Source organism: Lactuca sativa, chromosome 7 (genome assembly GCF_002870075.4).
Source record: "Lactuca sativa cultivar Salinas chromosome 7, Lsat_Salinas_v11, whole genome shotgun sequence".
In the NCBI taxonomy this organism is placed as follows: Eukaryota; Viridiplantae; Streptophyta; class Magnoliopsida; order Asterales; family Asteraceae; genus Lactuca; species Lactuca sativa.
Genome location: NC_056629.2, coordinates 23923414 through 23947256, shown reverse-complemented (window position 1 = coordinate 23947256; position 23843 = coordinate 23923414). Strand labels below are relative to the sequence as shown.

Below are 23843 nucleotides of genomic sequence, written 5' to 3'. Positions count from 1 at the left end.
AACATTTTAAAAAATATAAGACATTTACGCCGCATCACAATCACACTATTATATAAAGAAAATTATCAAGCTCTATTATAGAAACAAAGTTAAAAATTGCTACAATACAAGCTCAATTGATTTGTTCATCTTAAAGATACATATTAATTAAAGAAACCATATACGATACTATAACAACAAGTTAACTTTACCAAACTAGCATCCTAAAGATACCAAAACAAACATATTACACACATAACAAAGCCTAACTCTTTTTTTTGCAGAGCTCCTAAACAAATACAACCCATAACAACAATGTAGTTTAATTATCACCAGATTTCACCATAGCATTCAACACGATCTCCCCTTGCTCTTTCAAAAGCTCCACCTTCTTCAAGAAATGCTTAAGTTCTTGAACCTTAAGATTCTTCCATTTTTCTTCCATTTCTAACTTTTTAGGAGCTGAAAGCAGCTCTAACCCCTTGTTCATAATCGCCTCATCTGTAAACATGAACCCCATTGAACCATGGTCCGACCGCAGGGGCTGCACCACTTTCGGTTGAACCTCTTTAGGGGTCACCTCAAGTTCAGGTTCAGGTTCAGGTTCACCCCCTCCATTCACATTACTCTTACGATTCTTGTTTGGTTTGGGTGTCACGTTGACTTTCTTGATGGTGGAACTCATGACTACATTCTTATTACTATCATTACCCCATAAGTTTTTTGATAATTCATACATTTTCTTCTCATGGGGATTCGAAAAAGATCGAACTTTTTTACTTTGGTTCTCAGCTCTAGCTACGTTGTTTTCGTACTTCTTCCTCAGTCTTCTAACTTTGGCAATCACTTGTTTGTTGTTGACATCGACATGAAGTGATTTCTTCACGAAGTCATGAAAATCGTTGACATCTGCAACGGGATCTTTACCCTTTTCATTAACGTAATTAATCATACCTTCGATTAGCTCAATTTCGTTGTCTTCACTCCAGAGTCTTTGAAAAAGTTGTTTCTTTTCACCACCATTACCCGCATCCGGTGCCGCCACCGCGACCACCGTCTTCTTCTTTACCCTCTTCAAATCCTGAGGTTCACCCTCTGCCGCAGGCCGTTTTCCGGTGGATGATTTAAGAGGAGGTGGTGAATAGCGAGTGGTAGGAATCTTGGATCTGGGTTTTTTCGATTGGTCATCTTCCATGGGCTTTGAGGCTATGGGTTTGATACTCGGGTCGGGTATTGTTGGCTTCTCGGGAGGCTTATCGGTGTCGGATTCAGACTCTGAGCCCGATTCGTCAGAAGATGAATTGTGGGTGAGTTGCGTTTTCTTGGAAGAAGGTGGAGGTGTTGACGTCTTGTCGGGCTCCGATTCTGATTCCGACCCTTCAGACGAAACTTCTTCTTCTTCACCGGATGATGAATTCGCTGGTTCACTCTCCGATCCGGCCATTGTTGGTAAGAAAGAGCTGAGTTTGTTGCGATAAATCTAGGGTTTCTTAGTGGAGGAATGAGAGAGGTAGGGACTGGTGATGTATTGAAGCTAAACAAGAAATTCAGTCGTACGCAAAACACGATGCTTATCGAGACTCCTTGGCGTTTGGCTCGTGTTTCGGAATCGGTCATAAGGAATGTAATTGCCGGATTTGGAGTACCAATTTTGAAACAATTTACTATTTCAATCTTTCAAGGCCGTAAACAAACTCAACGTTCAACGAATCGTATATGAATCATTAGGCGGGAAGTCCGTTTGTATTTGTTTATTTAATAAGAGTTAACACCTTAAAAACCATTATTTATACATCTTCGTTTTGATTTAACCCCAATGTTCTTTTTTTGTTACTTATTTGCCGTTAATTGTGTTGATTGTGTATGAAAAGTCAATGCTAGTCAGTGTAATCGGTTTAGCAAGTAACCCTAACTTTTTACATACCCAAAATCGTTATTTGCCCCAAAACCTCTCATTCGCTCTTGGTTCAGTGTTGTTCCTCACACATCACGTCTTCTTCTCCATGGCTTCTCGGGAGGCTTATCGGTGTCGGATTCAGACTCTGAGCCCGATTCGTCAGAAGATGAATTGTGGGTGAGTTGCGTTTTCTTGGAAGAAGGCGGAGGTGTTGACGTCTTGTCGGGCTCCGATTCTGATTCCGACCCTTCAGACGAAACTTCTTCTTCTTCACCGGATGATGAATTCGCTGGTTCACTCTCCGATCCGGCCATTGTTGGTAAGAAAGAGCTGAGTTTGTTGCGATAAATCTAGGGTTTCTTAGTGGAGGAATGAGAGAGGTAGGGACTGGTGATGTATTGAAGCTAAACAAGAAATTCAGTCGTACGCAAAACACGATGCTTATCGAGACTCCTTGGCGTTTGGCTCGTGTTTCGGAATCGGTCATAAGGAATGTAATTGCCGGATTTGGAGTACCAATTTTGAAACAATTTACTATTTCAATCTTTCAAGGCCGTAAACAAACTCAACGTTCAACGAATCGTATATGAATCATTAGGCGGGAAGTCCGTTCGTATTTGTTTATTTAATAAGAGTTAACACCTTAAAAACCATTATTTATACATCTTCGTTTTGATTTAACCCCAATGTTCTTTTTTTGTTACTTATTTGCCGTTAATTGTGTTGATTGTATATGAAAAGTCAATGCTAGTCAGTGTAATCGGTTTAGCAAGTAACCCTAACTTTTTACATACCCAAAATCGTTATTTGCCCCAAAACCTCTCATTCGCTCTTGGTTCAGTGTTGTTCCTCACACATCACGTCTTCTTCTCCATGACTTCATCTTCTATCATCAAACCGATTTATCGCACCAAGTGTGATTGTGGTGATCAACTGCAATACTCAGTTTCAAGAAACGATAAAAACTCAGGAAGAAAGTTCAAGGCATGCCCTAACTATAAGGTAAAATTAAGGGATTTTGTTTTCCCATTTTGTTATCTTTTAAAAGTTATTAAATGAAGATTTTGTTTGCAAGGTACCAAAAAAGGGTGTAAATATTTCAAATGGTTTGACACATACGAGTTGGAGTTTTATGCTAATGAAAGGGAACCCTATAACGAAATTGTTGTCAATGGTGTACTGCAGGTGATCATGTTGTTAAAGTTTGTTTTGGTGATCATTGGAGTAATTCTTATAATTGGCATTGTATTTTAATGTATTCCCCTAGGTTAGGACAGTTGTAATTTTTTGTATTTTGGTAAGGTTAAGGCATTACAGTAAAAGTAGTTGTTGTAAGGATGTTGTAGGTTTGTTATTTTGGTTTGATGTAAGAACCAGTTGGTTAATTGTTGATTTCGGAATGTAATGTTTATGTAAAATTATCTTGATGGTAATCCGATGCTGTTTATGACCCATGTGATTTGGTATTGCATTATAGTGATTCATTACAGTGTAGTTATGGTAATGTACTAAAACTTGTGTAAACAAGTAAAGGACATTAACTAGAATGACAATTAACTTATGATTGTAAATAAGTGAAATGACAAGCAAAGGCACGTACTTTAAATACTTGCAATCTTAATAACATAAAATGGGGTATTACAATAAGAGCCAAACATCCAATCGCCCAAAAAAATTTCATATGGCCATTAACTACCAATGTTCAAAAAGAACTAATTGAATACCACTAGATGTTGATATACAATTGGATGGTTGTTACCAAAACCTGATGCAATGTTAACAAAAAGGGTAAGCAAAATACATAGTACCCATGATACCCCCTCTTAAATAGTCCTACTCCAAATTAACCGGTTTCTCAATACTAGAACCCCTTCCATCCTTATCATAAACTGCTTTTTTCAGCTTGATCTTCACAATTCTCTTAGAAATCTTTATGTTCCTAGGCCTCCCAACAACTTGTGTATCTTCAATGAAGTCATTCTCCCCATCAATTTCCTCATCGGCTTCACTAACCTAAGCATTAGCATCTAAATCTTGTATAGCAGCTTCCCCTTGCACTGGTGGCACAAGGTCAGGTATGACATCCCCTTCTACTTCCAAGTGATCTTCAATCTCATTAACATCTACACCCTGTAAGACATGATGCAGTTAATTACCCTATTTAAATCACATTAATTATAAAAATTTTAAGTAAAGGTTGTCATACCATTTCCAAGTTATCTTCAATCTCATTAACATCCTCTTCTAAGTCTGCTTCCAAGTGATCTTCAATCTCATTAACATTTACATCCTATATCGTATGATGAATTTAAGAATTAAAACACAAATGAGGCAGCTACAAGAAATTAAAAATAGAGTTTGGCATATCATTTCCACTGGTAACACAGGTTTAGGCATCACATTTACCATTTTCCAAAGCTTATGCAATCTCATGAGGTTCATAACCACATTCCTCCAACATCAATACATCATCATTGTAAACAATGTTTGGAGGTTCGACTACATTTTCTGGGGAGGCGGCTCCTGAAACATTTCATCTAAGGTTTCATGACAATGAACATCCTCTTGTACAATTTCATCAATAGTAGCATCTGCAGTTTCATTTTCACTTGCTTGATCATCATCTCTAGTTGCATCATTTGTAGTTTCTTGTACAGTTTCCTGTACAGTATCATTTTCTTACTGTGTTCTTGCTTCATAAGCTTGACCATGTGTAGTTTCTTGAACATTTTCAGCCATTGTACTTGCTTCAATAGTTGCTTGATTTGAGGATCCTTCTCTAGCCTTCTTTGTTTTCTTTTTTCTTTTCACTACAAGCTTAACTTTCCTTTGTTTTGAAGTTCCATCGCCATCCCTATTTGTTATACCATTTCCATCCCTCCTTGGCCTTCCTGTTTTTTAGGTGGCACATAGTCCCTCATTACTTGCTCATTCTTACAGGATTTCAAGTTATGTCCGAATTGTAAACATTTGCTACACCTAACATGTAACAGCCGGAATTCCAGGTATCTTTATTGTTTGATTATTTTGTGTTTTGAGAGGGGACTCGGCGAGTTGGAGCTCAGACTCGCCGAGTAGGGTCGTGATTCTGGACGCGGGATCCGTCTGGACTCGGCGAGTCTGCGTTGTTTAATGAAACCCTAATTTCCCGGTCCTAAGCCCTATTTAAAGGACCTTATGGCCCTCATTTGCGGCCACCTTGAACCCTAAGAGCCCCCATACGACTGTGAGCCCTTGTGAGTGTATTTGGAGGCCATTGTTCACCATTTTGTGTGATATTGCAAGAAAGGAGGGAGAGGATCAAGCTTGAGGAGTTGGGGAGCTTGGATCTGTTGCTAATTCTTCAAGGGAGTCTTCTTGAGGTAAATTTCAGAGCCAAACTTCGTGTTTTGTGTTGATGTGTCAAATCTAGGGTTTCTTCTTGCATTTCTTGGCTTAAATTGGAAGTATGAAAGGTTCTATGGAGATATGGAACCTAGATCTGGGCCTTAGCAGGTCCAGGAGACCCCATATGACTAGCTTTATGTCCATCCTTTTGAGTTAGAAGCTAAGGTGGTCATATTAGAGGTTGTTTCCCCAAAATAAGCCTTGTACGCATTGCATGGCAACCAAGACTGAGACTTTACGTGACAAATAAGCTTGGGAAGGCCAGATCTATGAATGTATGGAACGGATCTGACCGCAAAAGCCAGTTTTAGCTGATGCATGGCATGGACTCGCCGAGTCTGATGAACAGACTCGACGAGTCGCTTGAAGATTGTCCTTGAGACCACCCAGTGTGTAGTCCTGACCGAGTTATGGGCGACTCAGTGAGTCGCAGAGAGTTGGAAAGGTTTTGGCAGGTGGTCGAGTCAAGTTGGGACTCGCCGAGTTGTTCTTGAAACTCGGCGAGTTGAGTCGGGGTGGCCCCGCGATTCTTCCAGGTGGAACTCGTCGAGTCAGGGGGAGTACTCGACGTGTAAGAAGGGAATCCTTGGGAGCTGGCGAAAACGTCTAGACTCGCCGAGTTGCCCTGTGCACTCGCCGAGTCCGGTCAAGTTGACCGTTGACCTATGTTTGACTTCTTAGGGATAGTCAAACTTAGAAGATAAAAGGGTTAATAAGAGATGTATGATGTTATAGGGAGATTGTAGCTCGGCGGATCGAGCACGAGTGACTTCGGGATTTGCTAGCTATCGATATTCACGAGGTGAGTCTTCTCACTATACTGTACCCGGAAGGGTTTGACTGTGTGACCGGAAGGTCGGATGTGATATGAGATATATGTGCTATATGTGATAAGTTAATTGTTATATGTGCTATGTATGTTATGTGGGCCGGAAGGCATTATGTTATGGGCCGGAAGGCGAATATGTTATGAGCCGGAAGGCGTTGTGATGTGGACCGTAAGGTTGGCGTGGGTAGGACCAGAAGGTTTACCCAGCAGGGACGGAAGTCCCCTGAGACACATGGACCGGAAGGTCAGGGCCTGGAAAGGCGTATGTGCGTAAGTTGTATTTTGGGGAACTCACTAAGCAATAATGCTTACAGTTGTTGGGTATGTGTTTCAGGTACTAGCGAGGACCGTGGGAAGGCGCCGGCGTGATCTGTACACACTGATAGATGATTTGGGATCTTGGGATTCATATGATTTGTATTCGGTTATGACACGTGGAACGTTTATGCCTTGTTTTGGATGAAAACACTTTATTTAAAAATGAAAAATTTGTTTGAAAATTTACGTTGTTACATAACAATCCTACAAACTCTAGCTCTAACAGTTGGGAACTTGGAATCATTGACCTCAAACACATACCTTTTTCTCTTGGTTTTTGGCCTACTAATCATTCTCCTTATCAATGGAGGTAATGGCTTTATACAGTCAATGGGTGCCCATATGTTGCTTCCATTCATTGGTGATATATTTGTGGAATATGAAATCACAAATTTCTCTTTTTGGAACCAAATGCTTAGAAAATTAGTTGGATTCATGTAAGTGTCGTTTATTGCTGCTTGACCATGCACATACGGTATTCCGGATATCTCCCATAGTCTACATGTGCAAAAGTGTTGTTCCAAATCCACTTTGTAAGCTACATACCCATACCTTGTCTCAAATACAGACCCCCCCGGTATCTATCACTTTCCAGTTCATATAAATAAAAATTAAAATTAACAATTTCATGTTAAGTATAAAGCACAAATTAATGGTAATTAGTAACAACTTAATGGTAAGTATTTACCTCATCTCTTTTCCAAAATCCTTCATTTTCTCTATGATAGCTGGACAAGATTCAGTTCTCCATGTAGAGGCTTTATCAACTAAATAATAAAACCTAGCCATGACATAGATTATGATTTCCTCTAACATTGTTAGAAGTGGTTTTTTCCTAATATTTATGATCATGGAGTTGAAGAAATCAAAAATGCCATTTTCCACTGCTTCACATACATACCCTTGTGCAAAAATTTCCCTACACCATGATTGTGGATTGTTAGACATCAACTAATCATATCCATTTAAGGTGATTTTCTTAATTTTTTCCATGTTGGCCACAAAATCCCCTTCATGTGACCTAGTTGCAGCAGCCCCGGACAAGTTCTTCAACTCAAAACCTGTATGCCTCTTCTTGAAGTTGGCATAAATGTGTTGTGCACACTGCCTATGTTCAAAATGTGGAAGAATAGCTTTCACTGATTCTAGAAGCCCCTGAAACAAGTAAATAAAACATTAATATTGGTTAGACAATATAAATGAATACATGACAAAATTTGTATAGTATTTATGTTTACCTTGTGTTGATCTGAAATGACAAATAGACCCCTCCCACCCTCAACACCCAAGTCATCAACCAAAAGCTGTAAAAACCAAGTCTAAGTTTCTTTGTTCTCTACATTACTACAACACATGCAATTGGATACACGTGATTGTTAGCATCTCTTCCAATAATAGTCAAAATCTCCCCTTTGATTTGTCCCTTTAGGAAACATCCATCTAATCCAATCACACGTCCGCACCCTCTATTCCAGCCATCTTTTAATGACTTAAAACATACATAAAAACGTTGAAAATAATTCACCCCGTCTGGATTTACTGACACTCGTACTTTGCATGTGCTTCCAAGGTTAGATCTAAGGATTTCATTGGCATAATCCCATACCTTAGCATAGTGTTCCTCTAGTTTACCGTCTATCATTTCCCTTGCCCTTACCCTTGCTCTATGACATTGCCCCTATGACACTTTCATGGAGTATTTTGTAAGGACATCCTCCATCATCTCAGGCAATGTCATTTTGGGCTTCCTAATTGTATCCTTAATGTAGTGTTTTGCTAACAAATTACAACTAACCAAATGTCCAAAATTATAATTCCTTGCACAAAGATGTGTTTCAACCATAGATTTTATCTGAAAAGTACGTTCATTATACTTCCATGAAGCATGGATCCAAAAAGGACATGTCTTTTTTGCATTTTTTTCCCACACCTAACAATTACCTTGTTTTTTTATCACTTTTCATGAACCAAAGTTGGTATCCATTAGCTACAACATAGTTAGTTAGTGCAAACCTTAACTGAGCAGGAGACTCGTATAACTCACCAATTGTAGGCTTCATTTGGTTCCACTTGACGGTAGGATCGTGCACCATGAACTCGACACCCACTTCCAAGTCATTTTCATCTTCTAGGTTTTCATGCTCATGCTATTCCTGGTGGATATCTTCAACATCAGCTTCATCATCCCTTTCAAATTGATTATTATTTAACATTTTACCATCACATAAAATGTTAAGAAAAGGGTCATCACACAAGTTAGATGTAGGATTGAAGTTGTCTGGTTCAACATCCAACAATCCTAAGTCAAGAAGATCATCATTAGACTCTTCATCATGTACGTATCTCATCTTTGTCTTCTTTTTCGTCTTTGATTCTTTACTTTTCCTTCTCTATGATGATTATTCCATCAAACCCTTGAAAACCTTCAAAAACCCTCATCCAAAACCTTCTTTTGATGATGATCGTATCTGGATAACCCTTTGTTAGTCAGTCAACGGAAAAAGTGGTGGCTACTATGCACATTCCCAAGAATTAATACTCGAGTGAAAAGAGGCAACCGGCAAGGACTTGATTACCGGTTGTTAACCGGGTAAGGTTTAATAAATGGAACATCATCTCATTAACGGTGGCAAATAAGTAACAAAAAAAACATTGGGGTTAAATCAAAACGAAGATGTATAAATAATGGTTGTTAAGGTATTAACCATTTAATAAATGAACGAACATGAACAATGATCTCGTTCGTTCATTTATCTTCATGAACGTTTGTTTACGTTTGTTTGTGTTTGTTCGTTTAAGTTAATTTATGTTCGTATATGTTTAATTTTTTTTATTATATTACTATATTATATGTTCGTTTATGTTCATATATGTTCAATTGTGTTTGTTTATCTTTGTTCGTTTTGTTTATGTTCATTTAACATGTTCACAAACATAAATGAACAAACATTAACAAGAAAACTTGTTCGTTTATTCGTTCGTGTTCGTTTTTTTGTTCGGCTAACTTAAACGAACGAACATGAACAAGCTATTATTCGTGTTCGTTCGACTCGTTTACAACTAAATAGTGACAAAAGTCAATGCACCACGATAAAATATACGATAAGAAACAAAATTAGGATAAAATCGAATTTTGAGTTTGTGTTCATGTCATATATAAAAAACACGATGTAGTGTTGTGTCGTGTTCGTGTTTAAAATTCGACACACTAATAGCATGATAATAGTACGAAATATTGTGTTTGTGATGTGTCCGTGTCATGTTTGTCTTCGTGTTTAAAAGTTGTGTAACATCCATTTTAGGTATATATACTTCTTTTGTGAATATGGCTTTCAAGTTCAAAGATGTAACGTCCAAAAAATACTGATAAAAAATTTCATTTTAAATAAAACATCAAAACCATACATCCTTTGTTTGGGAACCCATCACAGTAAAAATATATCAATATCATTAGAGTAAATAGTCATCGATGTGGAAATCATAGGGGATGTTGTGCAGTCAGGCCGGACCCTTCCTTTTAGAACTGGAAATACCTAAAGTTGTTAAACCACAAAACTGTAAGCACGAAGCTTAGTAAGTTCCCCAAAATACCACATATCATACATAACCTCGGGCCCCTTCCACATATCGGTCCTCGCCCACATATCGGGCATCGCCCATCATAATGGGCCCTGATAAACATAAAAATAGGCCCCGCCCGTCATACATAATGGGCCCTGCCCAACATGCAAACAGACCCCACACAACATACAAACGGGCCCCGCCAAATACACAATGCAAGAGTCGCAAAGACAACTAGCATCCTGCACAATATAGTAAGAAGACTCACATGTCTTACATGATTAACTAAAACACAGTTCACTGCCATGCAAACTACACTACAACACACCTATTGAATCAAATAAGGTACCACCTTAGTCTAACCTCCAAAACTAGCTAACTTGACCAAAAGCCAAATCAGTTCAACACACAAGGTCAAAGTCAATGGTCAACATCACCATCAGCGGGCCCTCACGTCATGACCAATATATGGTCACGTCGTGAGATTCACACTTAGATCGGGTCCAACTCGGTTTCCATCCCATTCAACCAACTCATTTTCTTTCCAACTTGGCCAACTCAGTCTCGGTCTTTTTATCCGACACATCATGACCAGAAGAATGTCACGTCGTAAGCACGGGGTTTTTCATGGCATAATGGGTTCAACTCTCAATCCATCAAACCATGCCACCAATCCTTACAGAAAGATTTCAAACATAATTTTGTCCAAACAAACTCTTAATGGATTTGGATCTCATACTTGGTCAAAAGTGAAGACATATCACCAAAACCTGCATGCATGGGTCCAAAACTCTCCCAACTTCTAGATCATAACAAAATAATACTCAAGGGACCCTAGAATCCATAAAGTTGCTAACTTTATGGATCCTAACAATCAAGTTTGCTCAAACAACAAGAAAATGGAACAAAAACTGTCACACTCCCAAATCAAGATGGCAGAAACGTCTGGGGTGGATAACTTCATGAACAATATCACAACATAATGCACAATAGTGATCAAAGCAAACACAATCATCATAAATATAATTGAAAATCTTACATTGTTTCCGAGTGCTGTATGTTTCAAAACCAATTACATTATGATGACAAAATGAATAGTACGACGTCGTAACGTCCCATCCTCAAAAGCCTTGTGACTACCTGTTTAACGGTTTCCTGATAATACAAGTGGTTTTGAAAAGTGTCAACAATTAAGTTGGTGAGGTCATAAGAGCTTTGTATGTGAAAAATCTATAATAATTTCCTTGTAAAATGATAGTGTTTGTTCCCAAAAAATTCAATATTTCCTTAAAAATGAGTTGTCTTAAAAACCCTACGACAAAAAACGTATAAGTATTTCTATACTTAAAATAATATTACGTAGTTTTATTCTTATATAAAACCATTTGAATGCATGTTACCCCGTAAACTAAATGTATCGTTGATTCCCCATGTGAGTTATTATAACCATGCTAAAACCAAAGTTGGCTTGCCGCGACGTTCTTCACGCATCGGAATGTTAGGCATTTATCACCCCAGACCTGCCGGTCTAACTGTAGCTAACAACTTAGGTGCAGGATTGTTAGTCACGTATAGATCCATACACAAGTATCACAATCTGTTATCGAGATTCTGGTTATAATTCAGGACTCTAGTGTGTACTCTATAAAGTACGGTGAAGACTTGGTCTCACATAATTGTTTCAATGTGTTCATGTTTTGTTGTAATGAAAACCCTTGTATGTGTAATTACCACTTTTCCATAATATTAGTATAGTGTATAATAACTATTTACTTTTATATAATTATTCGTCTTGTCCCAAGATATCGTAATAGTGTTAATGACCTAAAAACTACACCTATTATAGTTTATTATATATATATATATTTTGTTACACCTATATATATATATATATATATATATATATATATATATATATATATATATATATATATATATATATATATAGGTTAACATGTTTAAACGTTCATAAGTAACATATATTATACATCTAACACAAATATATGAACTTTTAGTATGATAAAGTCAGTTTTCTAGCTTTTGACTTTCTTTACATCACCAAATTCTAAATATTGAATTATAAACTTTGTAAAATTTGTTATTACATTTTTGTGACATTTAAGTCAAGTTAACATTTTATGTTTAAAACAACATATTTTAGGTCAAATCTCACAAAAATGGTAGCATGACCTGATTATGACCATTTTTGTTAAAAAAACCCTAGTTTTCACATAAAGTGATAGATTTTTAGGTTTTCTTTTTTGTAAAACCAAATCTTTGGTATTTATAACTAGTTTCATAACATATGTCCAAAATAACATATTTTGATTTATATCCCACGAAAATGGTGGAAAAACTTGGTTATAACCATTTTTGCTTGAAAAGTCATATTATATTCATAAAACCATAGTTTTTTTAATGACTTTTTCTTAAAAACATATAGCATGTTTATACTCATTTTTTGTAAATGTGTATTTTAAATAACATACCACACATAAATGTTCATAGTACTAGGTAATAACATTATTTCATGTAGATAACATTTTTACACAACATGAAAGTAAAGCATGTATAACAACCTGTATAATTATACAAGTTTACATGTATTCTCCCACTAAACTTGGATAAAGATGAAAATAAGGGGTATGAACTCACCTTGAGTGTGTTTCTTGGTGGGTAAAGAGGTGAATATGAAAGATTTCAAGTTAAGAACACATGAAGAACACTTGATGATTGGAAGATCCTATGGATATTAACACATATTAATGTGTGTAATTGTAACAAAACTAGTATACATATACGTATAGAATCACTTGATTAGTAAGGAAAAACTTACCAAAAGATCAAGAACCAACTTAAGAAAATTAGCCTTGAGAGAGAAAGCTTGTTCTTGAGGAAGGAGATGAGCAAAAATGAAGAAGATGGGATGGGTGGGGGGGTCGGCCGAATTAAAGAAAAGAATGGGGGAGGGTGGGGTGGGTATGGGGGACATGGAGTGGTTTCTTGAATTTAATATTCAATCTTGTCTCACTTAATTAAATAATAATACTTTAATAAAGGTGTAATAATCATATAAGACAAAGGTGGTCTTATTAGTTTACTCTTATAAAAAAGGGTAATTTTTATAAAAGTTGGTGATTTTTATAAAAAGTGTGGGAAAAATGATGTATAATTACTTAATTTGAATCATATAAATTCAAATTATTATAACAATCATTACCATAAAAATTATAACACGTTACACGAAAGTTAGGATGATTCCTAATTCTTTTTATTAAAGTTTGAGTGTTTAAACCGGGTAAAGAATTTTGTCGCATTTGGTGATGAATTCAGCAAAAGTCCAAATATGTAACATTTGTCATGAATTTTGTCATGTATTATAAAGTTTGTGAACTCAAATACATTGTGTTATGAATATTATTTATACCTAAATAATATATAATTGAATTATCGAATTTTTTACGTTACTAACCCTAGTTAGGGTTTATATTTAATAATTGGTAACAAGAGGGGTACTTTGTATTATAACTTGCCAATAGTACATTAGAAACATTAGGGAATATGAATTTCATATTTCTCCTAAAATTCTAATACGAGTTGAGTTGAACTGGTTGACTTTGTTTGACCAAAATTGAAGTTTGTCACATCATCCCCCTGTTAGAAGAAATTTCGTCCTGAAATTAGCACTGCGAGTGGGTTATCAAGAGCTAGGGAAAAGATGTGGGTATTTCTATTTCATTTGGTCCTCACGATCCCAGGTAAATTCAGGTCCTCGCTTGGCATTCCAACGGACCTTTACTATTGGTATGCGGCTTTGCTTCGTTCTTTTGACTTCCCTGTCCATAATTTCCACAGGTTCCTCGACGAAGTGGAGACTCCCGTTTACTTCGATTTCGTCAAGTGGAATGACGAGAGTCTCATTGGAGAGACACTTCTTCAAGTTGGACACATAAAAAGTGGGGTGCACGTTGCTGAGTTCTTGCGATAGCCGAAGTCTGTAAGCTACCGGGCCAATCCTGGCAAGGATCTCGAATGGCCCTATATACCTTGGATTTAGTTTCCCACGTTTTCCAAAACGTATCATTACCTTCCAGGGGTAAGACCTTCAACAATACGTGGTCACCAACCTGGAATTCCAAGGGTATGTGTCATTTATCCGCATAACTCTTTTGTTCGGTCTCGAGATGCTCTTAGTCGTTAACGGATCTGAACGATCTTCTTCGTCGTTTCCTGTATGATCTCAGGGCCGGTAAGAGTGTTGTTAGGAACTTGTCCTCTAGCTAGGATAGTGTCACCCACCTCATCCCATCACAGAGGTAATCTGCATTTGCGCCCATGGAGGGCTTCAAATGGAGCAACTTTAATGCTAGTGTGATAGTCGTTATTGTATGAGAATTCGATGAGCGGTAAGTGGGTATCCCAAGATTTAACGAAGTTTATCACACAAGCTCTCAACATGTCTACCAACGTTTGAATAGTTATCTCGCTTTTCCCATTGGTTTGTGGGTGATAGGTTGTACTCATGTCGAGACTGGTTCCCAAGGACTTTTGTAGTGATTGCCAAAACCATGAGGTAAACCTGTTATCTCTGTCAAAGATAATGGATATTGGAACAACATGTAATTGTACAATCTCCTTGATGTACATCCGTGTTAGTTTCTCCATGATGAATGGAGTACTTGATCTTATGGGCTTCGTTCACGGTAATGTCTCTGTACCCACCAAATCTCGGTGTCTAGATTAAATTCATGAGATAAAGAGCTCTGTTACCCTTGACCTCAAGGTTTTTATCCATTCCTCGCAAGCTTCACTTGCGACATTATCAGATTTCAAGGCTTCAAGTTGCGCCTCCTTGATCCGAGTGGACATATGTGAATGGATAGTTATTTTCAATGATTTTACTCGGTGGCCCGAGTACTCCTATCGACTTAGGGCATCTGCTACCACGTTGGCCTTGCCTAAATGATAACGAATTTCACATTCGTAATCATTTGGTAACTCTACCCATTTTCGTTGCCTCATATTGAGCTCTTTTTGATTGAAGATGTGTTGGTGACTCTTATGGTCAGCGAAGAGCTTACAATTTGTACCATAGAGGTAGTGTCTCTAGATCTTTAAGGCAAACACTGATTGGTTTTAGACATAAGAACTTTCCTATGTGCACATACAAACCCTAAAGCTTGGATCTAGGTTTCTCTAATTGAACATGCAATATATCCAAGACTTTCATGGCTATATCTAATGTAAACTAACAATTAGAACATGTGAAAACAGATCTAGAATAATACCTTGAGTTACTTGCTTGAAACCTTCTTCTTCTTGGAGCTTAGAGTCACAATTGTCACTCCTCTAATGGCTTACAAACACCAACTAGCAAGAAGATGATTTGAGAGAGGTAAGGAAGAGGGAGATCGGCTCTAGGGTTACTCCAATAACAAGGTGGTCGATTTCCACAACCCCAAGGGTCTATTTATACTATGAGCTCCTAGGGTTTCACCCTAAAACCCTAATTGGATAACTTAGCCTCAAAGCAATCCAATATCCATTCTAGATAAGGCCTTGGACGATTTCTAGGTGATCCATATCCCTAAAATCATCCACCCCATATCCATAAGGATTCTTAGCTCAAAATACAACTATCACACATTTGACAGTTTATACCCCTTTCTTCAATTAATCTCTTTAAGTCACCAAATTAATTCCTAATTAATTTATGACTTATATTAATCAAATAATATTATTATTCCTTTAACATGTTATTCTTATAATACATTAATAATAATATCTCTTCTCTCTATATAAATCACCCTGTCAAGTTGCTATGGTGAAGGCAATCCAAAAGGACCATGCACAATCGGGTCAAGTACTTACCAAATATAGTTACAGCCTTAGACACTAATCCAACAGTCTCCCACTTGGATAAGTCTAGTAACTATAAACGCAAACACAATCCGATTAGCAATCATAGCTCTCAAAGACGCTATCAACTCTGATCTTATCAATAACCTGTCCTTTAGATAAGGGATCGTACAGTCCTCTATTTTGATATCGTGCAGACGATTTCATGAAACATTGTCATACTTATTGTCTAGCAACTATTTTCTCGATCTCAGATTTATTTGACATAGAATTTAATTGAACACATCAAATCAGTCCTGACCGGGCCCGACACATAAGTCAAATCAAATCATCGAGCGACCGTGATATCACTTTTACCCTCTTAGGATAAAAGTAACAGATAAACTTCGAATTATATGCATTTACTTATCGACTAATCAACTATACACAACAATGCGTTTTATGACATCAATTTACTGATACGGTTTCGCATTATCAATGTACAACCAATTAGTAAATAATAAACCATATATCTAGGTTTTAAGACCATATGATATTATCGTCTTGCGATCACCCCAAAGTGATTCCAGCAAGCGCGAGTTTATTCCAATGCTCAAAACTTGTTCATAAGCACTCATGAACGTTGCAGCAAACCTTTGCTATGTCTAATACCATTTAGACAATCTACACACCAATTCATGACAATCTTCATTCATACCTAATTCCAACATATGAACGATTGTGGACAGTTTGAATAATTCGATTATTCTTAATAACCTCAATAATTCTGGAAGTCAAAATATGCAAAGTGAAACAATAGCTAAACAATTAACATAAGATAGTAACTTTACTTATAAACAATACTCTTTTATTTAATCATCAAATGTCAATTACATTTACCTATTACATGTTTCTAAAACTATCTAATCTAAACTAATATCATCCTTCAGCCCAAAACTCCTAGCATGCTGCAAGTGCTTAACCCTGCTCAGTCCCTTCATAAGCGGATCTGCTGGATTATCTTCTGATGATATCCTCTTAACCACGAGGTGTCCTTCTTCTACTCGATGTCTAATAAAGTGATATTTTCTATCGATATGCCGAGATCTACCATGATCCCTCGGTTCCTTGGTCAAGGCAACCGCTCCTTCATTATCACAGAAAATTTCCATGGGCTCCTGTATAGCAGGCACAACTCCAAGATTGCCAATGAAGTTCTTCAACCATATTGCCTCCTTTGACGCTTCGCTCGCTGCAATATACTTTGATTCGCACGTTGAATCAGCTACAGTTTCCTGTTTGAAAATTTTCCAAGTTACCGCTCCTCCATTAAGGGTAAATACCCATCCCGACGGCGAACGGTAGTTGTCCCTGTCGGTCTGGAAACTGGCGTCACTATACCCTCGCACCTTTAAGTCGTCACTCCCTTTGAGGACTAGAAACAATTCCTTGGTCCTCTGAAGGTACTTAAGGGTGTTCTTGACCGCAATCCAATGCGCTCTTCCAGGATTCCCTTGATATCTACTGACCATGCTCAAAGAAAAGGCCACATCAGGACGAGTACAAGTCATAGCATACATGATTGAGCCAACTGCGGAAGTGTAAGGTACTCGGCTCATCTCAACTATCTCGGCTTCAGTACTCGAACTTTGAGTCTTACTCAACTTTGTATCGGTAGTTCTCCCTTCTTCGAGTTCTCCATACTAAAACGTTTTAGTACCTTATCTAAGTAAGTATTCTGACTAAGTCCTATTAGTCTCTTACTTCTTTCTCTCACTATCCTTATTCCCAAAGTATAGGAATCCTCTACGAGGTCCTTCATAGCGATGCACTTCCCGAGCCAGGACTTTACCTCCTGCAGACTCGGGATGTCGTTTCCTATGAGCAATATGTCATCGACATACAAAACGAGAAATCTAACTATGCTCCCATTGGCTTTGACATATACACATGATTCATCTTCGCTTCGTACAAATCCAAACTCTTTGACTTTCTCATCAACACAAAGATTCCATTTGCGAGATGCTTTCTTAAGTCCATAAATGGACTTCTCAATCTTGCACACTCTATTTGGATGCTTCGGATCGACAAAACCCTCTGGCTGAGCCGTGTAAACATCCTCAACCAGCTTCCCATTAAGGAAAGCGGTCTTGACATCCATTTTCCATATCTCATAATCATGAAATGCGGCAATGGCTAGCATCACCCTAATAGATTTTATCTTAGCAACTGGTGAGAAGGTCTCATCATAGTCAACTCCGGGAGTTTGAGTAAAGCCCTTCGCCACCAGTCGTGCCTTGTATGTGTGCACATTCCCATCCACGTCGGTCTTCTTCTTGAAGATCCATTTGCACCCAACTGTCTTACGTCCGGGCACATTGTCAACTAAATTCCAAACTTGGTTGTCATACATGGATTGAATCTCGTGTCCATCGCCTCTTTCCATTTTGCAGACTCCGGGCCTGCCATGGCTTCCTTATAGCAATTAGGTTCATCTAGATTTATTAGTGTACTATCACTAATATACGTGTCCCCTTCGGTAGTAATATGAAAACCATACAACTGGGGTTGAACTCTAACTCTTTCGGAACGTATAAGAGGTAAGGACTTGTCAATTGGTTCAACCGGAGTTTCCTCCTCGGGTTGAGCGCCAGCGGTAGAGGTTCCTTCATCACTCGACTCTTAAATCTCTTCAAGATTGATCTGCCTCCCACTGTTTCCTTGGTTTATGATTTCTCGTTCTCGGAAAACCCCTCTTCTTGCTACGAAGACAACATTGTCACTTGGTCTATAGAAGAGATATCCAAAGGATTTCTGCGGGTAGCCGATGAAAATACATTGCTCACTACAAGGTTCGATCTTGTCATGAGTTTCTCGTCTTACAAAAACTTCACAACCCCAAACCTTGATATGTGCCAACGAGGGAGCTTTCCCTGTCCACATCTCGTGAGTTGTTTTTGCAACCTTCTTAGTAGGGACTCGGTTAAGGATATGGGCGGCAGTCTCTAAGGAATACCCCCAAAATGAGATAGGTAGTGAAGCACGACTCAACATAGAACGAACCATGTCTAACAAGGTTCAATTGCGCCTTTCTGCCACACCATTTAACTGCGGTGTCCTAGGTGGCGTCAATTGCGAAACTATTCTGCATTCCTTAAGATAGTCGTGAAATTCAAGACTTAGGTACTCTCCTCCTCGATCGGATCAAAGCATCTTGATCTTCCTGCCCAATTGATTCTCCACTTCATTCTTGAACTCTTTGAATTTTTCAAACGTTTCAGACTTGTTCTTGATTAAGTAAATACACCCATATCTACTATAATCATCGGTGAAAGTCACGTAGAAGCGGTTTCCATCCTTTGTGGTGGATCTAAAGGGCCCACATACATCGGTATGTATGAGATCCAATAAACCCTCACCCCTCTCACAAGTGCCAGTGAAGGGTGACTTGGTCATCTTCCCAAGTAAACAAGATTCGCACGTGTCATCTTCCCTAAGGTCGAATGACTCCAACACTCCATCCTTTTGGAGTTGGGCTATGCGTTTCTTTTTGACATGTCCAAGACGAAAATGCCACAAAGATGCTTTATCCACACTATTGGAAGAATCCATACACAACACATCATTTCCTAGGTTATCTACAACCATAATAGTTTCATAAATTCCATTACAAGGCATTGCTTCAAAGTATAAAACACCATTTAGATAAGCATAAATAGAACCATTCATATTATTAAACGAATATCTAAATCCTTGTTTAAACAAACCATGAAATGAAATGATGTTTCTTGCCATATCTGGCGAGTGGCAATAATTATTTAAATCTAAACCTAATCCATTACTAAGCACTAAAGAATACACTCCAATCTTGGTGACAGGAGACGATCTTCTGTTTTCCATGATTAGATTTATTCTTCCTTGCTCCACAACTCTATCTCTTCTTAGTCCCTGCAAATCAGAACAAATGTGGTAACCACATCCTGTATCAAGAACCCAATAAATAGTATGAGATGAATCATTAGATTTAATTGTGTATATACCTGCAAAAGATGGCTTGATCTTTCCATCCTTGATGGCTTACAGATATTCCGGGCAGCTTCTCTTCCAATGCCCTATTTTGTGGCAATGATGTCACTCTACCTCCTTCGGGTTAGGGTAAGGCTTAGCAGGATCAACCTTAGTCCCACTTGAAGAGGAACCATCTTGGGACTTTCCCTTGAAGTGGATCTTTGATAGAGCCTTCTTCTTCTTGCCCCTTCCCTACCCTATAGCCAAAACAGGAGCAGCGGTTTGTGCGGGAGTTGGTGCAACAGACTTTTCCTTTAGGTTGCTCTCAGCAGTCCTTAGGAGTCCTTGGAGTTTGCTTAGGGTGACCTCTTCCTTGTTCATGTGGTAGGTCATCCTAAATTGGTTGTAGCATGAAGGCAAGGAGTGAAGAACAATGTCGATGGCCAAATCCTCCCCGAAGTTAACATTTAACTTGCGAAGACGATCAACATATCTTTGCATCTTTTGCAAGTGCACGGTTAACGATTCTCCACTTCCCATCTTGGCGGTGATCATGTTGGTGATGATCTCATAGCACTCTTGCCTCGCGCTTTGGTGGTACCTCTCCATCAAGTCTTAATGCATTTCATAGGGATACATGTCCTCATAGGACTTTTGGAATTCTTGGTTCATAGTGGCTATCATGATGCAATGGACTTTCGTTGCATCACGTTCGTGTGTCTCAAAGACAGCCATCTCTTCGGGAGTAGCGATTTCTGGGTTGAACTTCTCGAGCTTTTAGTCGAGGACATCCTCTTTGTCCTCGTAGCGTGCAATGGTGCGAATGTATCTTATCCATTCGCTAAAGTTCGTACCATCGAAGGTCACCTTTTGGCAAAGACTCATTAACGTGAATGAGTTAGCAACAGCTTTGTTTGCGTTCGACATCTACAATTAGAAAGGACAAAGTTTGATTAGAATTGGATCCCTAATTAAACACCCAAAATGAAAAATTAGGGCTAGGACCCAACAACATTATTTACATATTAGAAAAGGGATGCCGTAATTCAACATGCAAATAATTTGGAGGTAAGTGAATGACGATTCACTAATTCTTCACCTTGAAAACATAACCTTAAGTTTTTATTGAGAATTCCTAGATTTTCTTTGAGATTCATTGAACCTTTCAATGGCATGTTTAAATCTCGATATGCCCCTCTAGTTTGTGATTGGGATACCGAGGATCACAAAGTGGGTGTGAATAACCATGCAAATCTACACGGTGCCTTCATTGTTACAATCAACGATTCGATGGGCTGGTAAACCACACACGCTCCATCGAACTATGATAAACAATGAATCACCCTTTGTCACCTTTTCTTAGAACCAATTAGTGTGCCGGTAAACCACACACGCTCCACTAACTTCTTAGCAGGGGTGCAAAGTGCAATTTCATGGGATTGCATCAATTCACTTTTCCTAAAGTAGCTAAGATTGGGAGTTTTATAAAATAGTTTAGTTACTTTATAAATTCATTATACTTATTAATGAGGAGAGTTAGTTGCCCTATCCTACCCGTTCGGCTAACGACCCTCCACCAGTCAAGCAAGCGGTGGGTGTGAGTGTACACCCATTAAGCGCCATTTTATAGGCAGCAACCTTATACCCACCTTATAGACCGGCTTCGTGAATGAGGCCTACTAACAGTAAGACTAGCATTTTAATTTTACTTATATATTTATTAATCTTTTAATAATATAATAGTATAGGGTTGAATTTTAAACTTGTAAAATTCTAGGGGTTGAAATTTAAATTCTTCTAAATTAAACTATTAATCACCAAATTCAAATTTCAAAACTTTCGGGATAAATATTGAACTTTTCAAAACAATGGGGATCAAATAACAAATAATTCAAATTAAACAATTAATTTCATAATTATTTATATTTGACCTAATCCAATTTTAGTCATTGGATAATTACCAAATAATCTTAAATAGTCCATATTTATCATATAAATAATTAATATTCACAAGATTTGAAATTATCTATTCTTATGTCAAGGATAATCATTAAATTAGGTTAAAATTCGGATTTATACTTAATAAAAGGATTTAGGTATCAATCCAAGACAAAACAACAATAAAATCCCGAATTATCCTCTGTCTAACGCTGGGACTCGCCGAGTCAAGCTTTGGACTCGCCGAGTCCAGACACTGACTCGCCGAGTTGGGTCAGACAAAGGTGAAGAAAAACGATTTTCAGCAAGCAAAACAGTTAAGCATCACATTCAATTGAAACCAATCATGGCTCTGATACCACTGATTGGTTTTAGACATAAGAACTTTCCTATGTGCACATACAAACCCTAAAGCTTGGATCTAGGTTTCTCTAATTGAACATGCAATATATCCAAGACTTTCTTGGCTAGATCTAATGTAAACTAACAATCAAAACATGTGAAAACAGATCTAGAATAATACCTTGAGTTACTTGCTTGAAACCTTCTTCTTCTTGGAGCTTAGAGTCACAATTGTCACTCCTCTAATGGCTTACAAACACCAACTAGCAAGAAGATGATTTGAGAGAGGTAAGGAAGAGGGAGATCGGCTCTAGGGTTACTCCAATAACAAGGTGGTCGATTTCCACAACCCCAAGGGTCTATTTATACTATGAGCTCCTAGGGTTTCACCCTAAAACCCTAATTGGATAACTTAGCCTCAAAGCAATCCAATATCCCTTCTAGATAAGGCCTTGGACGATTTCTAGGTGATCCATATCCCTAAAATCATCCACCCCATATCCATAAGGATTCTTAGCTCAAAATACAACTATCACACATTTGACAGTTTATACCCCTTTCTTCAATTAATCTCTTTAAGTCACCAAATTAATTCCTAATTAATTTATGACTTATATTAATCAAATAATATTATTATTCCTTTAACATATTATTCTTATAATACATTAATAATAATATATCTTCTCTCTATATAAATCACCCTGTCAAGTTGCTATGGTGAAGGCAACCCAAAAGGACCATGCACAATCGGGTCAAGTACTTACCAAATATAGTTATGGCCTTAGACACTAATCCAACAAACACTACTGCCCCTAATTCAAGTTCATGTGTGGTGTAGTTGACCTCGTGAGTCTTAAGTTGTCTTGAGGCGTAGGCAATGACATTTCACCATTGCATGAGTACGCAACCTAGACCCTGCTTGGTCGTATCGCAATAGACCACAAAGTCTTCTGTTCCTTCTGGAAGGGACAAGATCGGAGCACTGCATAAAGCTTGCTTTAGCGTCTGGACGAAAGTTTCTTGTTTACCCCCCCCCCCCCCAGTTGAAGGTCACTCATTTCATATTCAGGGTAGTAAGTGGCTTTACGATGTTGGAAAAGTTCTGTATGAACCTTTAGTAGTAGCCAAAAAGGCCCAAACACTGGCGGATTTCTATCGGTATCCTTGGAGCTTCCCAGTTTTCAATTGTCTTGATTTTGGAGGGATCCACATGTATCCCTTCCTTGTTGACTACGTGTCCCAAGAAGTCCACCTTTCGAATCCAAAATTCACATTTTGAAAACTTTGCATACATTTTCTACGCCCTTAGCGTCTCCAAGACTTGTCACAGATGTTGACTATGCTCTTCCTTACTTCGTGAATATATTAGTATGTCATCGATGAGCACTATCACGAATTTACCTAGGTAAGGTCGGTATACGCAGTTCATTAGAACCATGAACATCGCGGGTGCATTAGTCCATCCAAATGGCATCACAACAAACTCATAGTGACCGTAACGAGTCCTAAATGTCGTCTTAGGAATATCTTCCTCTTGTACTCGGAGCTGATGGTACCCTGACCTTAGATTGATTTTCAAGAAGTAGCTTGATCCTTAGAGTTGGTCAAACTAATCGTCAATTCAGGTTAGGGGATATCGGTTCTTGACGATGAGCTCGTTCAACTCCCGATAGCCAACGCACATACGGAATGATCCGTCTTTCTTCTTTACGAATAGGATTGGTTCTCCCCAAGGTGAGAAGCTTG

The 23843-nt window shown here is 38.1% G+C and overlaps 1 protein-coding gene across 1 annotated transcript; it reads right to left on the bottom strand.

Moving 5' to 3' along the window:
• Window positions 1-48: 48 nt before the first annotated feature.
• Window positions 49-1598, bottom strand: LOC111907083 (GLABROUS1 enhancer-binding protein-like). The gene has a single exon (XM_023902875.3). It carries the CDS (start codon window positions 1421-1423, stop codon window positions 302-304), a length of 1122 nt encoding a protein of 373 aa, XP_023758643.1. The 5' UTR covers window positions 1424-1598; the 3' UTR covers window positions 49-301.
• Between the last annotated feature and the right edge of the window lie 22245 nt (window positions 1599-23843).